Here is a 23,292-nt window from a genome sequence, read left to right as displayed (position 1 = left end):
CCCCCAAAAAAAAACATGCTTCAAATCGCTTTAAACTATTGTCATTGTAGTGCATATTTAATGCGGCGCTGCACTCTGATGTTGTAGGAGAAAACATTTATTTAAAAGTCTATTTAATTATAATTCCTTATTTTTCAATGCAGATCCCATTTTCTGAAAGATATCTTTTGCCAAGTGCTACTGTCCTCTCTGCGACCCACAACACCATAAAAGTGCTTGGGGAATATCCAACTGTACTTTTAGTCCAAAATAATTAATAAACCCAACCCTGGAGCACAAACACAAACACCTCCGCGCTCGTCTGTATCCATACTCCAAGCCTGTTGTTGCGTTGCGGCTGTTTATAAATTTAGAATTTCGCTTCAGCCGGGCAGGTAGAAAGCCAACAGAGACACGCCGCTTTTTTCGGGGAGGAGAGCGATCGATTTACGACACAGAGATTAATTCAAACATTAGATTCCGACCGTTAGGCCAGCAGCGTCGAAATAAATTAGCTTCACGTTGCCGCTGACATCCGTTCAAAATTGTTTAAGCCGTACAAAATATTTCCCGAGACCGAGAGTGCGCCGCGCAGGTGAACACCCATCCCGCAGTTAGCCGGGGACCCTGTCACGTGCCCTCGCTTGAACGGACGGTTCACGTGGACGGTTCAAATGGAGGGTTCACATGCACGGAGCACATGCATGGTTCACATGCACGGTTCACACCGACGGTTGACGTGGACCGTTCAAGCTGACCGTTCACACGGACGAGCGAAATGCTCTGACGGTCTCCTGCTATCTCGTTCAAGCGCATTTATGTTTTTAGGTTTTTTTCGGTAAAGTCACGTAGGTAAAAAATAAAAATTAATAAAAGTAAAATAAAAATAAAATAAAAATCACGACGTTTCGGAGGCAACACAAGCTTCCGTCTTCAGGTGGAACCGTCACAGCACGATAGCTGTATCAAGTAAGAGATTATTCCAAGAAAACAGATTACCTTGTTATCTCGGCATCTCCTTAGGAAGGCCAGCGTCTCGAGAAGCTGTGACTTCTTGTCTCGTTGTCTGTTAAAAACTCTAACAGATAGGTGGAATTCCTCCCCGTAGAGGGTTTTAATTCTAGATTTGAAGCTTTCGTGACTGCAAGGATTCATATTCTTAGGTTTTTTCGGTAAAGTCACGAAGTTAAAAAATTAAAATTAATAAAAGTAAAATTAAAATACAGCTATCGTGCTGTGATGGTTCCACCTGAAGACGGAAGCTTGTGTTGCCTCCGAAACGTCGTGATTTTTATTTTATTTTACTTTTATTAATTAAAAAATGTTACCTACGTGACTTTACCGAAAAAACCTAAGAATATGAATCCTTGCAGTCACGAAAGCTTCAAATCTAGAACGTATTTATGTTAGCACAGGAGAACAAGAAAAATACGAGGCGATAAACTGAATTTGTGGCTATCACGATTTGCTGAATCTTGGAATTATAATTATTCTAACGATTCTAATTACAAAATGTGATATATGGATTTATCAATTCGCCTTCTCAGCCTCATCGATTTTGAGCGCAGCGCATTGTAAAATCGGTGGTGTGTACTTGGAACATTCTGTAATTTGCGTGTCCCCTGCTACTCGCTCCCTGGATAGGAGGACGCACGCGTACGTTGCGGATGTCTAGTCTGTCCGAGTGACAGTGATCCACACGGGTGTATACAGTGAGAGAAAAAAGTATTTGATCCCCTGCTGATTTTGTACGTTTGCCCACTGACAAAGAAATGATCAGTCTATAATTTTAATGGTAGGTTTATTTGAACAGTGAGAGACAGAATAACAACAACAAAATCGGTCGTGGATGGGTATTCCAGCATGACAATGACCCAAAACACACGGCCAAGGCAACCAAGGAGTGACTCAAGAAGAAGCACATTAAGGTCCTGGAGTGGCCTAGCCAGTCTCCAGACCTTAATCCCATAGACAATCTGTGGAGGGAGCTGAAGGTTCGAGTTGCCAAACGTCAGCCTCGAAACCTTAATGACTTGGAGAAGATCTGCAAAGAGGAGTGGGACAAAATCTGTCCTGAGATGTGTGCAAACCTGGTGGCCAACTACAAGAAACGTCTGACCTCTGTGATTGCCAACAAGGGTTTTGCCACCAAGTACTAAGTCATGTTTTGCAGAGGGGTCAAATACTTATTTCCCTCATTAAAATGCAAATCAATGTATAACATTTTTGACATGCGTTTTTCTGGATTTTGTTGTTGTTATTCTGTCTCTCACTGCTCAAATAAACCTACCATTAAAATTATAGACTGATCATTTCCTTGTCAGTGGGCAAACGTACAAAATCAGCAGAGGATCAAATACTTGTTTCCTTCACTCTACATATCCCTCGTGGCTTCCACACTGGCTTGCCATCAACCACCAACATTGCAACGTGGTATTAGTGAGCTGGGCAGGCCCGGAGTTAATTTGTCGTGATGTATTATCACGGACGTCAGGATATTAATTCCTTTATTTTATTTTGTTGTAACGGTGGAAGAACGCAAGCCGCAGAAGACAAGGCTTTCGTTCAAAACTGTGGACGTCACAATTATCCTGTGGCGTCGCAACGTCCACCCCCTCCCCCCCTTCGTCACACGGCGTCACAAAAAGTTAGACCCCCCCCCTCAAATATGACGTCACAAAGCTCTGCCCCCCCCCCCCCCAAAAAATATATAAAACATGCTTCAAATCGCTTTAAACTATTGTCATTGTAGTGCGTATTTAATGTGGCGCTGCACTCTGATGTTGTAGGAGAAAACATTTATTAAAATGTATATTTAATAAAGTAGAACGTGTTGTCTATAATTATTTAAAGTTGCGCATTTTGATGTGACGTCACATTTGTCACCCCCCCCCCCCTCGTCACACATCGTCACAAATGTCTGACCCCCCCCCCCCCAGGTGCGTGACGTCATTTATGGACGGCCCCTAACGTCGCTCCCCGAGTTTTCGCTACCTGCGATGTTGCAAATTGCAAATGGCCGTTCGATCGTTGCTGCATTCGCTTTTGCTCCGGGTCCCGTTGTATATTGCACTGAAGCAGAATTAAACGACAACAAATCTCGACTTAAAGCTTTCGCGACTGCAGGAATTCATATTCTTGGGTCTTTCGGTAAAGTCATCGAGATAGGTTCAAAGAAAATAACAAAAAATAACTAAAAACTACGACGTTTCGATCAGGAAGACGACCACGTATTTTTGTAATTTTTTTGTTATTTTCTTTGAACCTATCAATGTGACTTTACCGAAAGACCCAAGAATATAAAACAACAGCACATTCTACGGACCGCTTCAGTTCCGCAGAAATCGCTTATTGCTGACATTCAGACGCAACGGGAAGAGTCTTGACGAGCTACGACGTCTCCGTAACAGAGATGTTTTAGGCGTTGAATATATAAATGCGTCGTTAAACCCGCCACCACCCGACACAGCCAACTAGTAAGGGTTGTCAGTAAACAGAACGTGCCAATTCGTCACTAGTACACCACGCCGGTGTGTTGGAGAGCCTAGCCACAACATTTACAATCTGTCTCTGCAACAGTACTCAGTACTCGCCGATATTCATAGGCTTACACATTCATGGACTCACACAGAGACCAATAGACTCTCACCGAGATTCATAAGCTTACACATTCATAGACTTACACAGAGACCCATAGACTCTCACCGAGATTCATAAGCTTACACATTCATGGACTCACACAGAGACCCATAGACTTTCACTGATATTCATAGGCTTACACATTCATGGACTCACACAGAGACCATTAGACTCTTACCTATATTCATGGGCTTACACATTCATGGACTCACACAGAGACCCATAGACTCTCACCGAGATTTATAGGCTTACACATTCATGGACTCACACAGAGACCATTAGACTCTTACCTATATTCATGGGCTTACACATTCATGGACTCACACAGAGACCCATAGACTCTCACCGAGATTTATAGGCTTACACATTCATGGACTCACACAGAGACCATTAGACTCTTACCTATATTAATGGGCTTACACATTCATGGACTCACACAGAGACCATTAGACTCTTACCTATATTCATGGGCTTACACATTCATGGACTCACACAGAGACCAATAGACTCTCACCGAGATTCATAAGCTTACACATTCATAGACTTACACAGAGACCCATAGACTCTCACCGAGATTCATAAGCTTACACATTCATGGACTCACACAGAGACCCATAGACTTTCACTGATATTCATAGGCTTACACATTCATGGACTCACACAGAGACCATTAGACTCTTACCTATATTCATGGGCTTACACATTCATGGACTCACACAGAGACCCATAGACTCTCACCGAGATTTATAGGCTTACACATTCATGGACTCACACAGAGACCATTAGACTCTTACCTATATTCATGGGCTTACACATTCATGGACTCACACAGAGACCCATAGACTCTCACCGAGATTTATAGGCTTACACATTCATGGACTCACACAGAGACCATTAGACTCTTACCTATATTAATGGGCTTACACATTCATGGACTCACACAGAGACCATTAGACTCTTACCTATATTCATGGGCTTACACATTCATGAACTCACACAGAGACCATTAGACTCTTACCTATATTCATAGGCTTACACATTCATGAACTCACCCAGAGACCTATAAACTTACGTAGAGGCATAGAGACTAACGCAGACATTTGATTTCAGCTGGAAGGACCCGATCAGCTATGACGTCTCTTATTCAAAGAGTCCCAGGCTGGGGGTCCGGCATTGGTGAAAAACGTACAGAGGGAGTTGACAAGTTAGACAGACGCAGTACAAAAAAAACAATGGTACGTAAATTAAAATCATACAGAATCAAATGTAACAGCAACAGTTAAAGGTGCTGAATGGAGCCCGGCGAGTAATCGATTATTGGGGGGGGCATGTGGGCATGTGCCTCCCCAATAATCCGATCGAAATCCCTAATTTCGATTAGATCATTGGGGTTTATTAGTAATAAATCGGCATTTTGCGACCCCCACTGCCACTGTGTAGCATATTATTACGTGGCCAGGGACTCTATGAGATGATAGGACAATAGTCCATAATTGGCAATAAGTAACGGCAAAGCGGTTATAAGTGACTCACAGAGTTGTGCGCAGTTGCGTGTACAGCGCACGACTTCCCTGAAGGCATTCACCTTCAGCGAGCGCGATGCCGATCACACAACGCGGTTCGAATTCGACCCTCGATCGATGGCTGCACCATCGCCGCACACTCGTTGAATAAAAAGCAAGGGACAAGTCCTTACTTCGTAACAACTCCTCTATCATTTCTCATTGCTGGAGGGGTTACCACCCCCCCTACCTGAAAATCCTGGCTCTGCAATTGCACCCCCCACCCCCCCCAGGCGAGGAGCTCGCGTCTGGCTCCCAGTTCCAAATGGCTTCAAGAGAGTGGGGTCTCGAAAAGATGTGACTCTCGCATTAAATCGTGGGAGGGGGTGGGGTGTTCTTCTGCTGCACAACCGAACAATGTGCTTGGTCAGGAGTAGCAAACCACACGGACCATCTCCTGAGATGCCCTGCAGCACCCATAATGCACTGCTATCTCAAGATGTTGGCAATGCCAACGCCAAGAAGCGGTGGGAATGTGCAGAATATCGGGGGGAAAGACCCAATCGAGGTTGTTGGACAGGAGAGAGATGACGAAGAGTTAAAACGTCATGACGAAGAGCGCACAAGCGGCGGGGGGGGGAGCATTACTCCGCGATCGGCAAAATCTGTAACCCACCACCACGCGTCACTTGGCACTCTGGCACGGTCAATCTGTAAGTGCCGTGTCATTGCATAGATCCATTTTGCGATACACAAATCGAGAACTCAGAAATCCCGCCCGCCACCTTCCGGCGGTGTGCGGCAAATGTGATTCGGTCGCCACCACCGATGAACGAGAGAGAAGGGCTGAACCGTGGGTTAGCCCCGCACAGAAGGGGAAGTTTGGGGGGCGAGGGGGGGGGGCATCGTCACGAACGCACAGAAGGAGTGGGGGGGGGGGGGTGCGCGCGCACCACTCCCGATGCAATTATCTGGTTGTCAACCATCTCGATGTAAACAATATGACAACAACAACAACAACAAAACAACAACAAGGTTGCGCTACACATATCAGTGGCTCTTTAACCTTTCCTGCAGCCTTGCCAACCCCTTTGGTTCCCAATCGTCGCAACAACAAAACGTGTTCGATGTTAATACACACACCGGTTTGATGGAAACAAAGTGTAGGTTGTCGCGCTCGTGTGATCCGTGCATAAATTTGAGTTTCGGTGCTTAACCTTCAAAACAAACATCTGGCCGCGTCTCGCAACCACACGTCCCCCCAAAGGGCATCTCGCACCCCCAGAGGGAGCGTGCACCCCCCCCCCCCAGGCTCAGAGCCACCAATCCCCATCGACATCAGAGCCGTGCTATGGAGCGAGACGCGCGCGCGGTATGCAACAGAGGTCCGACGGAGTCGCAACGAGACCCACGGACTCACTGCAGGGGTCCGACGACTCGTGACGGCGTTCTGTATCGATTCGGACACAGAAATCACAGGACTCAGGTGGAGACCCAAGAGGCTCGCCGCGAATATCTACGCAGGCGATTCAGATTGCAGAACAGCCGCAAAGAGACCCACGGACTCTGGGGTCGAGATCTGTGCAGAAGACGGCTATGCAAACACTCCCGCTTACCGCGGACGCACGCAATCATCTGGCTCGGCAAATTTACCTACGATGTAAAACAAAACTAACACGACACGAGAACACCACAGCCGCCGCTCTCACACACGCCAACGTCGCCGCGGGACTTCTTACGCACCGTACCACGTCGGGGAAGGTGCGCGGAGACGGACTCACGAGGAGGATCTTCAGAGCAACGCGCGCCGCGCACATTTGTGGCACGGGGTGAGCTCCGTCGAGCAAACGCAGCAGCTGCAGCTGTAGCTACTGCTGCTGCTGCGTTTGCTTGGAGTTGAAATCGCAGGCGGCCAGGAAAGCCACGAAACCATCAGCAATACGCACGCACACTCATCATTATAATTATTCTGATTCACAATCGTCGCTTCGGCGTCTCCGCTTTCCCCACCCAACCCACCCACCCCCCCCGACTCCGAGGGACAGGCCGCGCGCGTTCAGGTCTCGACACAATCAGCGGCCGCGGCTTTACTCGTGGGGTGCCCGGGGTGCCTACCCACGGGGGTCGCCCCCCACACTCGCGACTGGCACACGAGGAGGAGGGTCCCCGCCACTCACCGCTGACCGGCACCGAGCTGCGCCTGCAGCAGCAGCGACAGCGGCAGCAGCAGCAGCAGCGAGAGGCGCCTCATGGCTCCACGGGTAGCAGCGCGGCGGCTACAGCGACCGAAGCGATCGCCTCCTCTTCCCTCCTCCTCCTCGTCCTCCTCCTCCACGCCGCTGGGGCACACGCGGGGCGCTAACGCCAGAGACGCGGGGGGGAGGGGGGGCGACTATGCGGTGTTGGCGCTGGAGCGCTGCGAGTGCCGACGCCGATGGTGCTGATGCAGCTGCTGCAGCTGATTCTGCTGCTGCTGCTGATGATGATGCAGCTGATTCTACTGCTGCTGCTGCTGCAAGGCGGGAGGAGCAGCAGGAAGGTCGCCGCCGCCGCCGCCTCCTCCTCGCGATGGGGCTGGCGGCCTCGCCGCCGAGTGAAGGAAGAGCGAGGTGGAGCGAGCGATGAAGAAGAATCTGGTGGTGGTGGTGGACTGAAGAGGTGGTAGTTTGAGTGTGCAGCGGAAGAGGAATGAAGCGGAGGGAGAGAGAGAGAGAGCGAGAGAGGCAGTGGGAGGAGCCAGGGGCACACGAAGCTGCAGTTGCGGCGCGCACCCAGAGATTTACGACAGGGGAGGAGGCAGCAGCGAGTGGACACGGCTCGCATCCCTAATGCGCAGGCTACTACGAGGAGTGGACACGCGGGATGTCCGTCAGAGAGTGTGTGTGTCCTGGCTCACTAGGGAGACAAAGGCGTCCGTGCGTGGAGTTGTCCATCCCCCCCTCCCCCCCTTCGTGTGCTGTGCTGACCTTCATAGGTGCTCGCGAACAGCACTTGCTCCTACAGTCTGCTCAGGCTATACGGGGAATCTTTAGTATTTTATGTTTGTTTTTTTATAAATAGATTGATGTCCACATTCCCCCATCCCCAAATTAACTTTGCTCCTGACCGCGCATCCGCTCTTGAAAGAGTCAGGGGTGTTTTTTTGTTGAATATTTACGGGTCCTATAGACGACAACACGTACATTATATGGGCACGAATACTGCTGTGTTGTGTCGTAGTCGAGACGCGAGATGGATGGATGGAGTTACTGCTCACTGTGGTGGCTGGATGTGGCACCCCCCCTCCTCCTCCTTGCACTCACTACGAACCGACCCCCACACCTGAGTTCGATCCCAGGGCCACGGTCTCAGCCACAGACCCACGGTCTCAGCCACAGACCCACGGGGTGTTCTAGAAACTTCCAAATGAGGCGTTGGGGAGGGGGCGGGGGGAGAGATTGTGGTGTGGCGATTCCGAAATTTCAACGCTTTTAAAAAATATATATACTGTATGGCCCTAAATCAAATATGGTCCTAAACTAAATAAATATGGTAATAAATAAGAAAAAATGGCCCCTAAATAAAATATGCTAGAAATAAAATGTTTGAAAACGTATTACTTTGTATGAACAAAAATAAAAACGGGTTTTACCCTTTCTGGCAATAAAGCAGGCGTTAAGATGTTCAGACACCAAATAGAAACCTTTTGCAAGGCTTAAAGGTCCCATTTCGTATTACTTTGGTAAACATTAAAATACCGGTATAAGAATAGGTTTTGCCATTTTTTCTGGCAACAAAACAGGTGTTAAGATGTCCAAACACCAAACTGAAACCTTTTGCAAGGAATCGTGTCTGCATTCGCCACAAATACTTGCGGTGAAAATATCCGGTCCAATATTCTGGGTCTCAAGCCCCCCCCCACCAACCCAAATCTCCCCGGACCCGCCACTGCGTCTCACACGAGCGGCGAGTGATAACCGAATCATTATCATCATCATCATCAATCCACTTCGGGATGAGAGGCCTCCTGTCCCCACAATCCACTGCTCCCATCCAAGCGCAAGAGGGCCGAGCAACCGATATCATCCATAATAGAGGGGGTTTTTTGGGTCAGGTCGCGTAAATATATGAATGTGTCGTAAAAACCCGAAACGTCGTACCCAGATTGTAAATGTTGTGGCTTGGCTCTCCAACACACCGGTGTGGTGCTGTACTAGTATACTACACTGTACACTAGTATACACTACTATACACTAATACACTATACACTACTATACACTACTACACTATACACTACACTACTATACACTACACTATACACTACACTATACACTACACCATACACTACTATACACTACTACACTATACACTACACTATACACTACTATACACTACACTATACACTACACTATACACTACACTATACACTACACTATACACTATTATACACTACACTATACACTACTACACACTACACTATACACTACTATACACTACACTATACACTACACTATATACTACTATACACTACACTATACACTACACTATACTATACACTACTACACTATACACTACACTATACACTACTACACACTACACTATACACTACACACTAGTGCTGTACTAGTGACGAATTGGACACGTTCTGTTTATGTGACAACCCTCACTAGTTGGCTGTGTCGGGTGGTGTGGGGTTTTAACGACACATTTATATATTTACGCGATCTAACCCCCCAAAAAACCCTCTATTATGGATGCGTAGTAGCAGTAGGGCATTCTCGCGCGGCAAGCATCTTCATTAGCCAACCCACAACTGCCCAGCGCAGTGAAACGGAGTACGGAATGTAGCGATATGTGAGCTACCTTCTCTGGTATGCAGGAGAGCGTAGGTTCGATCCCGACCCTGACGCCTGCTGTATGTTTGGAGTTTGCGTGTCTCTCTCTCTCATCATCATCACGGTGGCTAGGAGATGTTAACTACCTCACCTGGTGTACAGGAGGTCGTGGGTTCGATCCCGACCCTGACGCCTGCTGTAAATTTGGAGTTTGAGTCTCTCTCTCTCTCTCTCATCATTATCACGGTGGCTAGGAGATGTTAACTACCTCGCCTGGTGTACAGGAGGTCGTGGGTTCGATCCCGACCCTGACGCCTGCTGTCTATTTGGAGTCTGCGTGTCTCGTGAATTTTTCTCCAGGTCCTCCGGTTTTTCCCCTCCATATTTAGAATGAACATGACGTGCGTTTGGAGTATTTGGCTGCTGTGAATGTCCACACGATGAGCCACTTCGTAGAGCCAGTTCGCTCCTGAAAAAAAGCTACATAGCTCAGTGGGCCGTACCTAGTAAAATAAAACAAAAATAGTTTAGTTTTAGATCTTTACCGGAAAGGTAGCACAGAGTGAAACTCCGGACCTCAATTACTTGCAATATCACCTCACGACGTAGCAGCCTAGCAGGGCTTTTCCGGGATATGTTTAATTGTGTTATTTTCATACTCTTTGGTTCTTTCGGTAAAGTCGCGGTCGTCATCAGGCTGATGACGACCGCTTGTTGCGATCAAAACGTCGTGATTTGTTTTATTTTATTTCTAACTACGTGACTTTACCGAAATAACCAAAGAATATGAATTCCTGCAGTCACGAAAGCTTTAAGTCATGTTAAATTGTATTTAGCTTTGTCATATTGAAATTGAATGCAAGACCTGTGATTAAGTTAACCCAGATGGACGGCGGCGACTATGCAGAGCTGTAACCCGGCGCTGTGGAGGCAGCAGCGAGAGTTGGTGGATCACCGGACAGATGTCGCGAAACTTCCGTGGTCGTATCGGAGGAGCCGTACCCTGGCTCGCCACAAGGCAGTACAATACTGTACAACAATATGGACTCCACCTGTTCTGTCTGTATGTTGAACTTCTTTCGCGCCATTCGCATGTACGGGATCGAGCGTTTCCCCCTCGCACGCGTGGGTTTTCTCCGAGTGCTTTGGTTTCTTCCCACATGTAAAGCACTCATTCATTGGACGATATTACATTGTATGTATTATGTTGAACTTCTTTCGCACCGTACGTAGCCAACCGCGCTAATCGGAGAAATGACCACAAACTAAACACAAAGGGCAGTTTAAAAGGACCACGATTCGTCAATCTAGATGACGATTTAAAAGTGCACAGCTCCAGTGGCTTCCTAATATCGGAAGGGTGGGCGTTCCAGACGGCCGCAGAACCGCATCTGAAAGCGCGCAATGCGGCGGCCAACCCATTTGTTCGATGGCCGAGCCAAACGCCGCTAGTGCCGCGAGGATAACAACATATAGAGAGGACCCCAGAACTTGGGCAATCGTTCGTCGCGCCGGATCTCCACGTGGCTTGCTGCCCACCACCTTCGTCTGTTGTTCCTCCACCTGGCGCCTCTCAGTTGTCTAGAATGTTCCACGAGAGGGCGTGGCCGGAGGCGAGGCCTAGCCGCGCCTGCAGCTATATAAGCGGAGGAGGACTCGAGGTCGGTGTGGGGGAGTCTTGGGTCCGGACTGCATCGCTGCTCGCCGTCATCTCTCTCCGTCGTTCGGCCACGTGGCAAATCTCCTGCGGAGCTCCACCGCCCTCCCCGGCACGCCGTCAGCCAGCGGCGAGACCGGGAGCGGACAAGCGGAACCCGCCGTGCGATCAACCGTGTGTGTAGTCTGTTGAACGTAATAGCTAAGTGTGTACTTGGAGAGGAAGCTGATACCGTTGGCCTGTGCTGTGCCCGTGCGTGGAATAAAGAAGAGTACCCTCGATACGACGTGTCGCGGAAGTCACTCATTACGCATGCATTGCAGACTTGAGTGAGGTCGGAATACATTGAACCTTCCATAAGAGGTTATACTGATAGGAACCTCCTGATTACACCAGCCTACAGGGGATTATTGTGTCCATCCGTCCATCGTGCATGCAAAAATGGGAGGGGTGGGGCTGGGTGGTGAGGGGAGGGTGGGGAGGGGCTGGGTGGGGAGGGTGGGGAGAAGCTGGGTGGGGAGGGGCTGGGTGGGGTGGGGAGGGGCTGGGTGGGGTGGGGAGTGCTGGGGTGGGGGGTGGGAGGGGTGGGGCTGGGTGGGGAGGGGAGGGTCTGGTCACCCCGTGGTGCCCTTATAAAACTCAACGTTTAACCTACTCACGCCGGCTTGTGCCCGCCCTCACAGTCGGCCATATTTGCGGAATACACCACGCCGCCGTTGACCCTGCAGGCCATTGACCGAGCAACCCAACGTTCCTACCAGCTCCCTCCGCAGGAATGTGTTTTTGTTGGGTTAGATCGCGAAAATATAAATGTGTCGTGAAACCCGACACCAGCCGACACGGCCAATTAATAAGGTTTGACTCTTTAAAAAAACATGCCTGACCTTTAATAGTAAATGCTGTGGATTTTACTCTCCAACACACCGTTGTGCTAAACTAGTAATGAATTGGCATGCTTCGTTTACGGGACAAACCCTTACTAACTGGCCGTGTCGGGTGGCGGCGGGTTTAACGACACACATTTATATTTACGTTATCTAACACTCCCCCCCCCCAAAAAAAACTCTATTGTGGATAACATTGGTCGCCGAAAGCCTCCTTGCTACGTGTTCAACTGACATTGAACCTCGTCCATAGCCCTCGCGGTGCTTTAAACACGAGGGCGGCATTCGGAACATTGATGTCAGTCGGTCGGTCGGTCGGTCTTCGCTCGTGACTCAACCCGGCGGCTTTCCCAACGTCCCTGGACCCCCCGGACAAAACGAATTCGGCAGGTGGACTTAACACCACGCGGTCGCCATTCGTTTTTGCGACGAGAACAAACGGACGAACGGAAAACAACAGCAATAAGCTCCTTTAAAAAAGTTTATTTTTTAAACAACGGTTTTATTAACAACTTCGTTTAACTCACAGTCGAGACACGCGGCGCCTGCGTTTTGTGGGAGCCAATTCCACAGTTTAGGGACCGCGGCGTTTTTGACCTACACAAAAAATTATAATGAATAAGCCGTCCTTACAAAAATAATTGCTTGAGCGGAGGCAATTAATTGATGAATTGATGCCGCTTTTCATACAGGCACGCATTGTCACCGGATCTGAGTCCGTGTGTAAAATTTTGAATTGATTGGACAACAGGAAGTAGACTAACTTTTAATTACAAGATTTGACCACGACAAACACAAGTCAACTTCAATAAAACCGTTGAAAAAATCGACGACGCCTCCATCAACTGGTTCACGGAGGTACTTGCTACCACCAGCGCCTCGCTGGCACCGCTCGGACCACGGGGCTATCGCATTTTTATTTTACTTTTATTAATTTTAATTTTTTACCTACGTGACTTTACCGAAAACCTTAGAATATAACTATCGCAGACGGTCCACTACCTCTGGCTCTGGGACCATATGCGGGCTGGCTCTTTAAATGAACTGCTTCGTAAACAGTTTTTTTAATTAAGGGACCACCACCACCTCGTATTCGCGTTGAAATATTGAGGCGGGCGGGGAGAGGGGACGGGGAGCTGGAGTTTAACCGAATTCCAAAAACAGGTCCCTGCGGGGTGGGCTGGTAGGAACGAACAAATGAATGGCTATAATAAAATGAAATGGCGGGGGTACGATACGAAGGGAGAGTTTGAGGCCTAGTTCTAGGCTTTAGGCCTAGCTGTAGGCTTTAGGCCGCTGTGAGTTAATTTTTAATTGAAATGTTTTAATTAAAAACTATATCAGGGAATTATTATAAGGGAATGTTACACTTGTTTAGCCAGGAAAGCCTCACTGAGTCTAAAGGTTTTTGTAGGGTCCTGCCAAGTGTTTGCAGTAGTGGGCGATGTTGCTATACCTAATCGGACATCGGACGGTCGGACGGACGATATAATCTATTGTAGGCTGGTTCACTCCATTCCTACCAGTATAATTTGGCTCTTCTCAAACTTCTGGTTTCCGACTCCCTTGGGGATATCGGAACCACGGCGTCAACTCCTTCTCACTCGTGGCCAACAACATCCTCGCGTGTTCACGCTCCAGACCCTTTGTCCACTTGGAGGACATCAACTACATTCACCGCTTTCACTATGTGCTTATGAAGAAGAGGGCCTTTGACTCGAAACGTCGTCTGTTAAGGCCACGCGCGCGGTGCTGAGGGTTTTGTCATTGATTCGTCGTGCTCGCACACCGCTGCCCAGCAGCCAGCAGATGCGTTACACGTCAACCCTTAATCACGTACATCTATTCATTGCACGCTAATTCGTACCAAGATCCCCCGCGTAGCCTTAACAGCCTGTTTTGGGGCAAGGGTCGTTAGCGAGTAGCACCCTATGAAGGCCGGCACGGTACGGCACACGTGCGGGTAGGGTGAGACCAGCATCACGACCCCGAGTAGCGACGTTTGCACATTGTATCGGGTAGTCATTTGAGGCCGAGCCGATCTAAGTGAAGCCCCGGACCGATTTCACATATCTGTTGGCCTCGAGCGGGAATTGAACTCGGATCCCTGGGTTCGTAGCGCAACACGCTGACCACCGCGACACCGCTGCCCACAGGGGTGAAGGTCTGACCTCCCCGCGCCGTGACCATACCTCAACGCATTTTGTTCACTGCGGGGGTTAAAAATGATTTTCAATATATCACTCGCCACGTCGTCCCCAAGCACCACCCCCCACCCACCCACCCCGCCGCTCGTGCACGGAGAGGCAGAGAGTGCCGGGGGTACCCCTCCCTCCCTCCTCATTCCTCCTCCCCCTCCCTCCCCTCTCCCTCCTTTTTTTTTACGATCAGTGGAAACAAGAAGATGCTCGGTGTATTCGGCACTTTGTTTCGGTCATCATTTCGTAAATTTTTTTTTTTTTTTTTTTTTTTTTAAACTGGGCTTTATGTAGCCCTCGCTCGCTCTTTTGCTCACTCTCTCGCTCGCTCTCTCGCTCTCTCTCTCACTCGCTCTCTCTCTCGCTCGTTCTGTCGCTCATTCTTTCGTTCACTCTCTCGTTATGTACGCCGCCCCCCTCGCAGTCTGACGGCCTCTGACGGGTAGCTCATAACAGCATGCAGAGCTCCCCGTCATCTGCCACGGAGCACACGGCCTCCTCCATCGCCCACTGCTCCATGAAGGCCGGCACGGCGTGGGTCAACCGTGCATGGCGGAACTCCAGCCACACCCTGGCTCCGACCAGAGCGCGGAAGATGCCCAGGCTGCTGGCCGGACGTTTCCCCTCCAGGGCCACTTTCCTCGCCCTGTAAATGGCGAGCTTGGCGTAGCCGACGAGCACGTTGACCAGCCCCTGAAGATGTTGGGATCCGTCGCCCTTTCGGTATCCAAAGATGAGGACCGTCGGGGAGAAGTGGAGGCTGAACTTTAGTAGGATGTTTCTCAGGACCTTGAACAGCGAGTCCAGGCTCTTGCACTCCACGTATTGGTGCGCCACCGTCTCCACTTTACCGCAGAACCGGCACTCCGGGGGCGTGTCGGTGAAGCGCGCCAGGGAGGCGTTGGTGGTGACGGTGCCGTGGGCGATGCTCCAGCTGAGGTCGCCGATGCGGTTGTACGTCGGGCTGGCTCCCTCCTCCTCCCTCTCTCCTCCTCCGCTTCCTCCCCTCTCCCTCCTTCTCCCTCCTCCTCCCCTCCCCTCCCCCTCTCCCTCCCTTCCTACTCCTCCCTCCCTCCTCCCCTCCCTCCCCCTCCCTCTCTCCTCCTCCTCCGCTCCCTCCCTCCCCCTCCCTCTCTCCCTCCCTCCCCCTCCCTCTCTCCTCCTCCCTCCCCTCTCTCCTCCTCCCCTCCCTCCTCCTCCTCTCCCTCCTCTCTCCCTTCCCTTACTCCCTCACTCCCCTCCCTCACTCCTCTCTCCCTCCCCTCCATCTTCCCTCTCTCCCCCTTCGCTCAACGTGGAACTGCGACACCAATGAGCATCGCCCACGTACCACGATGCAATGCGTGGCCGGAGGAGTGTGCATCGCTTACGGCAGCGTTCTCCCTTGCAAGGCCCGCGGGCCACTCACGGCCCCTGGCGGCCTTTAGTTCGGCCCCCGGTGGCCTTTAGAGCGGCCCCTGGTGGCCTTTAGTGTGGCCCCTGGTGGCCTTTAGTGCGGCCCCCGGTGGCCTTTAGTGTGGCCCCTGGTGGCCTTTAGCGTGGCCCCTGGCGGCCTTTAGTGCGGCCCCCGGCGGCCTTTAGTGCGGCCCCTGGTGGCCTTCAGTGTGGCCCCCGGTGACCTTTAGTTTCTGCGCCTGGCGGCCTTTAGTGCGGCCTCCGGCGGCCTTTAGTGCGGCCCCTGGTGGCCTTTAGTGTGGCCCCTGGTGGCCTTTAGTGCGGCCCCCGGTGACCTTTAGTTTCTGCGCCTGGCGGCCTTTAGTGCGGCCTCCGGCGGCCTTTAGTGCGACCACTGATGGCATTTAGTGCGGCGCCCACAGACGATACACAGACAGTGAAACCACCCATCATCATCATTATCGTGCTGCTGTCCAAACCACCCCGCCCACACCCCCCAAATGGTTTAAAATGGTGTGGCGGCCCTCACACCGATAATATCTTATCGGGGAAAGTGGCCCTCCTCTGAAAATGATTTGCTTACATCCCTTGTTGTAATGTATACGACCACACCCCCCTCTGGTCTTCGCACCTGATTGGATCACAGTGATGACGTCGCCTTTAACCCCGGAAGCAGGAAGACTTCTTCACAATTCCGGCAAATCGCCTGATAAAGTTGGTTGCGATCACCAGCGAAACGTCACGCTACTCGAATTATAAACGTTGCTGTGGGTTTACTCTCAAACGCACCGGTGTGTGCTGAAGTTGCAACTGATTGGCACGTTTTGTTTACGTGACAGACCTTCCTGAATAATGACACATTTATATTTACGCAATCTAAGCCCAAAAAAACCCTTTTTTACGCGCCGCTTATTTTTGCTTTTCATCGGTAAAATATCAATCGTGGAAACGTCTTCAAATAAAAAGTATAACGTTTAAGAGTTGTTTATTTTACATATACAGTATATTGTTTATTTGACCATTGGGGTAAAAAATATAAACATTCATTATATCTGAATCTAACGGGTAGCATTAATCGTGCAGTGCATAAGGCGAAAACAAAAGGCAAAACAACAAGGTAACATACATAAGGAAAAATACATGAAGCAAAATACGTAAAGCAAAAACAACTGAACATGTTAGTCAATAACACGGATCAATAACATGAAGCCTGTTATTTATAAGTGGTCCGACTGCGATTTACACCGTAAAAATTGCGAATGCATGTTTTCTGTTGTTTTTTTGTCTTACTGTGTGAAGTGTGTGCCCAGTAAACTGGCCAACGTTAGCCCAACGTTGGAATTTAGTTTGTCCCAACGTTAGCCCGATGGCCCAACGTTGACTTGTGGTTTGGCCCAACGATGGCCCAATGTTGACATGTGGTTTGGCCCAACGATGGCCCAATGTTGACATGTGGTTTGGCCCAACGATGGCCCAATGTTGACTTGTGGTTTGGCTCAACGATGGCCCAATGTTGACTTGTGGTTTGGCCCAACGATGGCCCAATGTTGACTTGTGGTTTGGCCCAACGATGGCCCAATGTTTACTTGTGGTTTGGCCTAACGATGGCCCAATGTTGACTTGTGGTTTGGCCCAACGATGGCCCAATGTTTACTTGTGGTTTGGCCTAACGATGGCCCAATGTTGACTTGTGGTTTGGCCTAACGATGGCCCAATGTTGACTTGTGGTTTGGCCCAACGATGGCCCAATGTTGACATGTGGTTTGGCCCAACGATGGCCCAATGTTGACTTGTGGTTTGGCTCAACGATGGCCCAATGTTGACTTGTGGTTTGGCCCAACGATGGCCCAATGTTGACTTGTGGTTTGGCCCAACGATGGCCCAATGTTGACATGTGGTTTGGCCCAACGATGGTCCAATGTTGACTTGTGGTTTGGCCCAACGATGGCCCAATGTTGACTTGTGGTTTGGCCTAACGATGGCCCAATGTTGACTTGTGGTTTGGCCCAACGATGGCCCAATGTTGACTTGTGGTTTGGCCCAACGATGGCCCAATGTTTACTTGTGGTTTGGCCTAACGATGGCCCAATGTTGACTTGTGGTTTGGCCCAACGATGGCCCAATGTTGACTTGTGGTTTGGCCCAACGATGGCCCAATGTTGACTTGTGGTTTGGCCCAATGATGGCCCAATGTTTACTTGTGGTTTGGCCTAACGATGGCCCAATGTTGACTTGTGGTTTGGCCCAACGATGGCCCAATGTTTACTTGTGGTTTGGCCTAACGATGGCCCAATGTTGACTTGTGGTTTGGCCTAACGATGGCCCAATGTTGACTTGTGGTTTGGCCCAACGATGGCCCAATGTTGACATGTGGTTTGGGCCATCGTTGACTTGTGGTTTGGCCCAACGATGGCCCAATGTTGACATGTGGTTTGGCCCAACGTCGGACCAATGTTGGCCCAACGGTGACTGGGTGGGTCTCGTGGCAATTCACGTGCACCAAGCCCAAGCGGGGGGGGGGGGTGCGGGGGTGGGAGCCTCGCTGCCGCTTTACGTCACTGCGGTGATGGGGCCAGATGTCAACAACAACAACAAAAACCCGACATGCGTGCCGAAGCTCAATGAACGTGTTGTGAGGGGCCATTTATTGAGGAGCTACGCAAAAATCTGTCAAAGCATGACCACCTCCCCTCCTCCCTGTACGCACACGTACTTTTTACACCCCACCCCCACATCCTATAGAACGGCCGATATTTAATCCACGCAGAAATTATCAAGGATTAATCATATTAAATAATATTAACGTGTTTAAGCAAACAGATAGAAAGTCCAGTGGTGGACTAGCTCATTTGAAGGCCAATGTAGACACATTATTATCGAGGCTTCAACCTCCCTCCCCCCACGTTTCCAATGCGTACATTGTCAGTAGACCCACTCATACGCAAGCATACGCATTTGGGTTAACCCCCCAACTCCCCCCTCCATGCGTACGTACTCAATGGATGGCCCCTTATTACGCTTGTTAACCGAGGAGAGCCTCACTAAGTCACTGAGATTCAGGAAGGGTCCTGCCAAGTTGTCGCAGCAGAGGGCGTGGGGTGGAGGGAGGGCAATTTATTACTGCTGTGCGTGCAATGCAAACCGAGTCATTTGCGGGAACATTTTTATTTTATTTTTTATTTGAACCACGACGCGACTGACGCCAACGTGATCTAGAACGTCCACTGCGAATCAGGCGGACAGTGGCGCTTAGTCCAGACGTGTGGGATTTTTTTTTGTTTTTTGTTAACACACCTGCAGTAGACTTTCGCGAACAAATATTATCCAATTCTGGGCAAATCGCCTGACGAAGCTGGTTGTTGTTTGTGTAATCACCCGGCGAAACGTCACGGTACCCCAAATTGTAAATGTTGTTGTGGGTTTACTCTCCAACACACAACCGGTGTGTGCTGAACTAGTATACAGTACTACACTATACACTACACTATACACTATACTACAATTGTAAATGTTATTGTGGGTTTACTCTCCAACACACAACCGGTGTGTGCTGAACTAGTATACAGTACTACACTATACACTACACTATACTACAATTGTAAATGTTATTGTGGGTTTACTCTCCAACACACAACCGGTGTGTGCTGAACTAGTATACGATACTATACACTATACACTACAATATCCACTGCACTATACACTACACTATACAGTACACTACATTATAATTGTAAATGTTGTAGTGGGTTTACTCTCCACACAACCGGTGTGTGCTGAACTAGTACACTACACTATACACTACACTGCACACTACATTATACACTACACTATATACTACACTATACACTACACTATATACTACACTATACACTACACTATATACTACACTATACATTGCACTATACACTGTACTGCACACTACACTATACACTACACTATACACTGCACTATACACTACACTATATACTACACTATAATTGTAAATGTTGTTGTGGGTTTACTCTTCAACACACAAGCGGTGTGTGCTGAACTAGTATACTACACTATACACCACACTATACGCTACACTATATACTACACTATACACTACACTATAATTGTAAATGTTGTTGTGGGTTTACTCTCCAACACACGACCGTTGAGTGCTGAACTCGATACGATTTGGCACGTTTTTGTTTACGTGACAAACTTCACTAATCGGCTGTGTCGGGTGGTGGCGGGTTTAACGACGAGTTTATAGTCACACGATCTAACCCCCAACAACAACAAAAAACACTTCATTATGGACACCTGCAGTGATAACCAAGGCGCCATTTTTTACAAATTTCCTTGCTGTGATTTTCACACCTGATGACGGTCGCTTGTGTTGCAATCGAAACGTCGTGATAATTGTATTGTTTTTTTTTTGTTATTTCCCTTCTACGTGACTTTACCGAAAAAACCAAGAAGATAACAACAACACATTCGAAAATAGCTCCACCACACGGTCTTGAAAGGATAAATGTTTCTACTGTAATTGGTGACGTTTCGGGCAATTACCATTCTTCAAGGTGCAAAGCACAGCATGGACCATGTTATGCAACATTTAGCCCAATGGATCATTTGCATGAACTAAACTATAAACTAAACGATGTTTTTTAAATCCTTTATATTAAGTTCGCTTGCTTGCTTAGGACCGTGCAAATCTTTCAGTCGTTTTTTAACCCACTTCCCGTGATCCAATCGAGCTGACATTTTCCACACAGACTCGTTGTGCGTGACAATTAATGTTCGTGAAAAATTTTTTCTCCAAAATTTTACACTTTTTAGGACAAAAATATTATATTTAATTACCAATTGCTTAATGGTGCCATGCAATCATCTGACCCATAGGTGGCAGCCATCTCAAGCCAGAGGACGAGAGGACTCTAGCCGCCACGCATATAAAGGATTTATAGTGAAAAACTTAGTTTTTACGGGTTATACTTGTTTTTATTTATCAGCCCCACTGAGCTATTTCGCTCTTTTTCAGAAGCGACCTGGCCATCACAGATGATAGCTCAACAAAGCGCCTTACCGCGTGGTAATGTATAGCAGCAGCCAAAGCGCGACCACGGGGGAGAGAGAGACACGCAAACTCCAAATATACAGCAGCAGGCATCAGGGTCGGGATCGAACCCACGACCCCCTGCGTACCAGGCGAGGTAGTTAACATCTCCTAGCCACCGTGATGATGATGAGAGAGAGAAAGAGAGACACGCAAACACCAAATATACAGGGATTGTCAGGGTCGGGATCGAACCCACGACCCCCTGCATACCAGGCGAGGTAGTTAACATCTCCTAGCCACCGTGATGATGATGATGATGAAAGAGAGACACGCACACTCCAAATATACAGCAGGCATCAGCAGGGTCTGGATCGAACCCACGACCTCCTCCACACCAGGCGAGATAGTTAACATCTCCTAGCCACTCGATGGTCAATCGCAACTGCTACTATTGTGGGCGACTATTAACGACTTTCAAAACAACGTACAGTTTAGAGATCGACATTTGAACCTTATTCAAAATGCATCATCGATTGCAAGTGTTTGGGCTTTTATTGACTCATTCATTGAACAAACTAACGGGCATGACCAGCATTTTGACTGCTGTCGAAAGCGTTGCCGGCCGGACAGTTCAATTCCAGCGCGGGTTCCGAGCGAGTAGAACGAAGCGCGCCTCAATCTCTGCTCAGCGCCAGTGCCATCAATCTTCTGGATTTCACCTCTCGTATCTCCCCCCCCCCACCCCGGCTTATTGTGAACGCAGCTCGGTTTGGTCTCACACACACACAAAGATCCCCCGTGTATCCTCCAACAGACTGTTGGGGCAAGTGCTGTCAGCGAGCGCCTATGAAGGCCGGAACGGCACACGAGGTGGTGGGTGGCCAACACCACATCCGGCCGCCTTTGTCTCCCCAGTGGCGATGTTTACTACACACCGCAACGAGGTACTCATTTGAGGCTGAGTTGACCTAGGCGAGGCTCGGGGCCCGTTCAGATATTCGTCACTGGTCGTGGCCGTCGGGAATCGGACTCGGGTCGCCGGGTTCGTAGCGCAGCGTAGCGCTACCCACTACACTACCGCTCCTCAACAACAACAACAACCGCCATTCACCACTAAGTGGCGGTGACGTCACCACGACGCTTGTGCCAGGCTATGTGCACCTTGAGGCCACGTGAAGTGTAGAACGCCCGCTGGCAGGAGGTCACGGGGCAGACCCAGGTGCCACGGGTCGACTGACTGAGATGACCGAGATGACTGGCTGATGCACCACCTGTGCCCTCTACTGTGCCAACTTGCTGTGCTTTATTCACCCGGCGCTCCGCTCGTTGTTGTGAGCGTCGCTCCTCCGCCCTCTGTTATTGTTGGAGGGCGACTGCCCCCAACTACCCAGTAGCGTCCTTCACACGACTCCTCCACAGAGGCCGATCTTGACACCGCTGGTACCAGTCATCGGCAAGTCCACTCAGCACCACGTCCTCCTGTACCACATCACTCCATCTCTTCTCTAGCCCGTGCCGTGCACGTTGAGCCCCCTTGATCCAGCCAAACAAAAGCTGTCTAGGCATGCGGTGGCTGGGCATGCGGGCTACATGACCCAGCCAACGCAGCCTTACCCGCCAGAGAAACCCACCGATGGGACTTTGTCCAGATCTTTCAAGGTTGTGTGAGCTCCTCACACAGATGCACACACACACACGTAGCAACACCTCCCTTCCCCGTGGGCATCGAGGTGGTGGCATAACCCTGGAACTCGCAAGGAGAATCCGGGTACGAGAAAATGTGGACTTCACCCGGTTCCCTTCTGTATGGGATGCAGCGTTGCTCCCTCGCACGTGTGGGTATTTTTAAATCCTTTATATTAAGTTCACTTGCTTGCGCGCTTACGACCGTGCAAATCTTTCGGTCGTTTTTTAACCCACTTCCCGTGATCCAATCGAGCTGACATTTTGCACACAGACTCGTTGTGCGTGACAATTTATTTTCGTGAACATTTTTTTCCAAAATTTTACACTTTTTAGGGAATTTTTTTTCAATATTTAATTACCAATTGCTTAATTCTGGCAGACAATCATCTGACCCATAGGTGGCAGCCATCTCAAGCCAGAGGACGAGAGGACTCTAGCCGCCACGCATATAAAGGATTTAGAGTGAAAAACTTTGTTTTTACGGGTTAAGTTTTTTTTTGTTCCGGCTG

The 23,292-nt window shown here is 49.4% G+C and overlaps 1 protein-coding gene across 1 annotated transcript in view; it reads right to left on the bottom strand.

The window, feature by feature from the left end:
• LOC144736311 (glycine receptor subunit alphaZ1-like) overlaps positions 1-23,292 on the bottom strand; it is a 174,056-nt gene that overhangs the window by 127,485 nt on the left and 23,279 nt on the right. Inside the window, exon 2 of the mRNA XM_078618959.1 lies at positions 7,298-7,459. Within this exon, the coding sequence (XP_078475085.1) occupies positions 7,298-7,459 (162 nt within the window). The remainder of the gene's footprint in view (positions 1-7,297; positions 7,460-23,292) is intronic.

The sequence above is a fragment of the Lampetra planeri genome, chromosome 60 (genome assembly GCF_965212315.1).
Source record: "Lampetra planeri chromosome 60, kcLamPlan1.2.h2, whole genome shotgun sequence".
Classification (NCBI taxonomy): Eukaryota; Metazoa; Chordata; class Hyperoartia; order Petromyzontiformes; family Petromyzontidae; genus Lampetra; species Lampetra planeri.
This window is presented reverse-complemented; position numbering and strand designations above follow the sequence as displayed.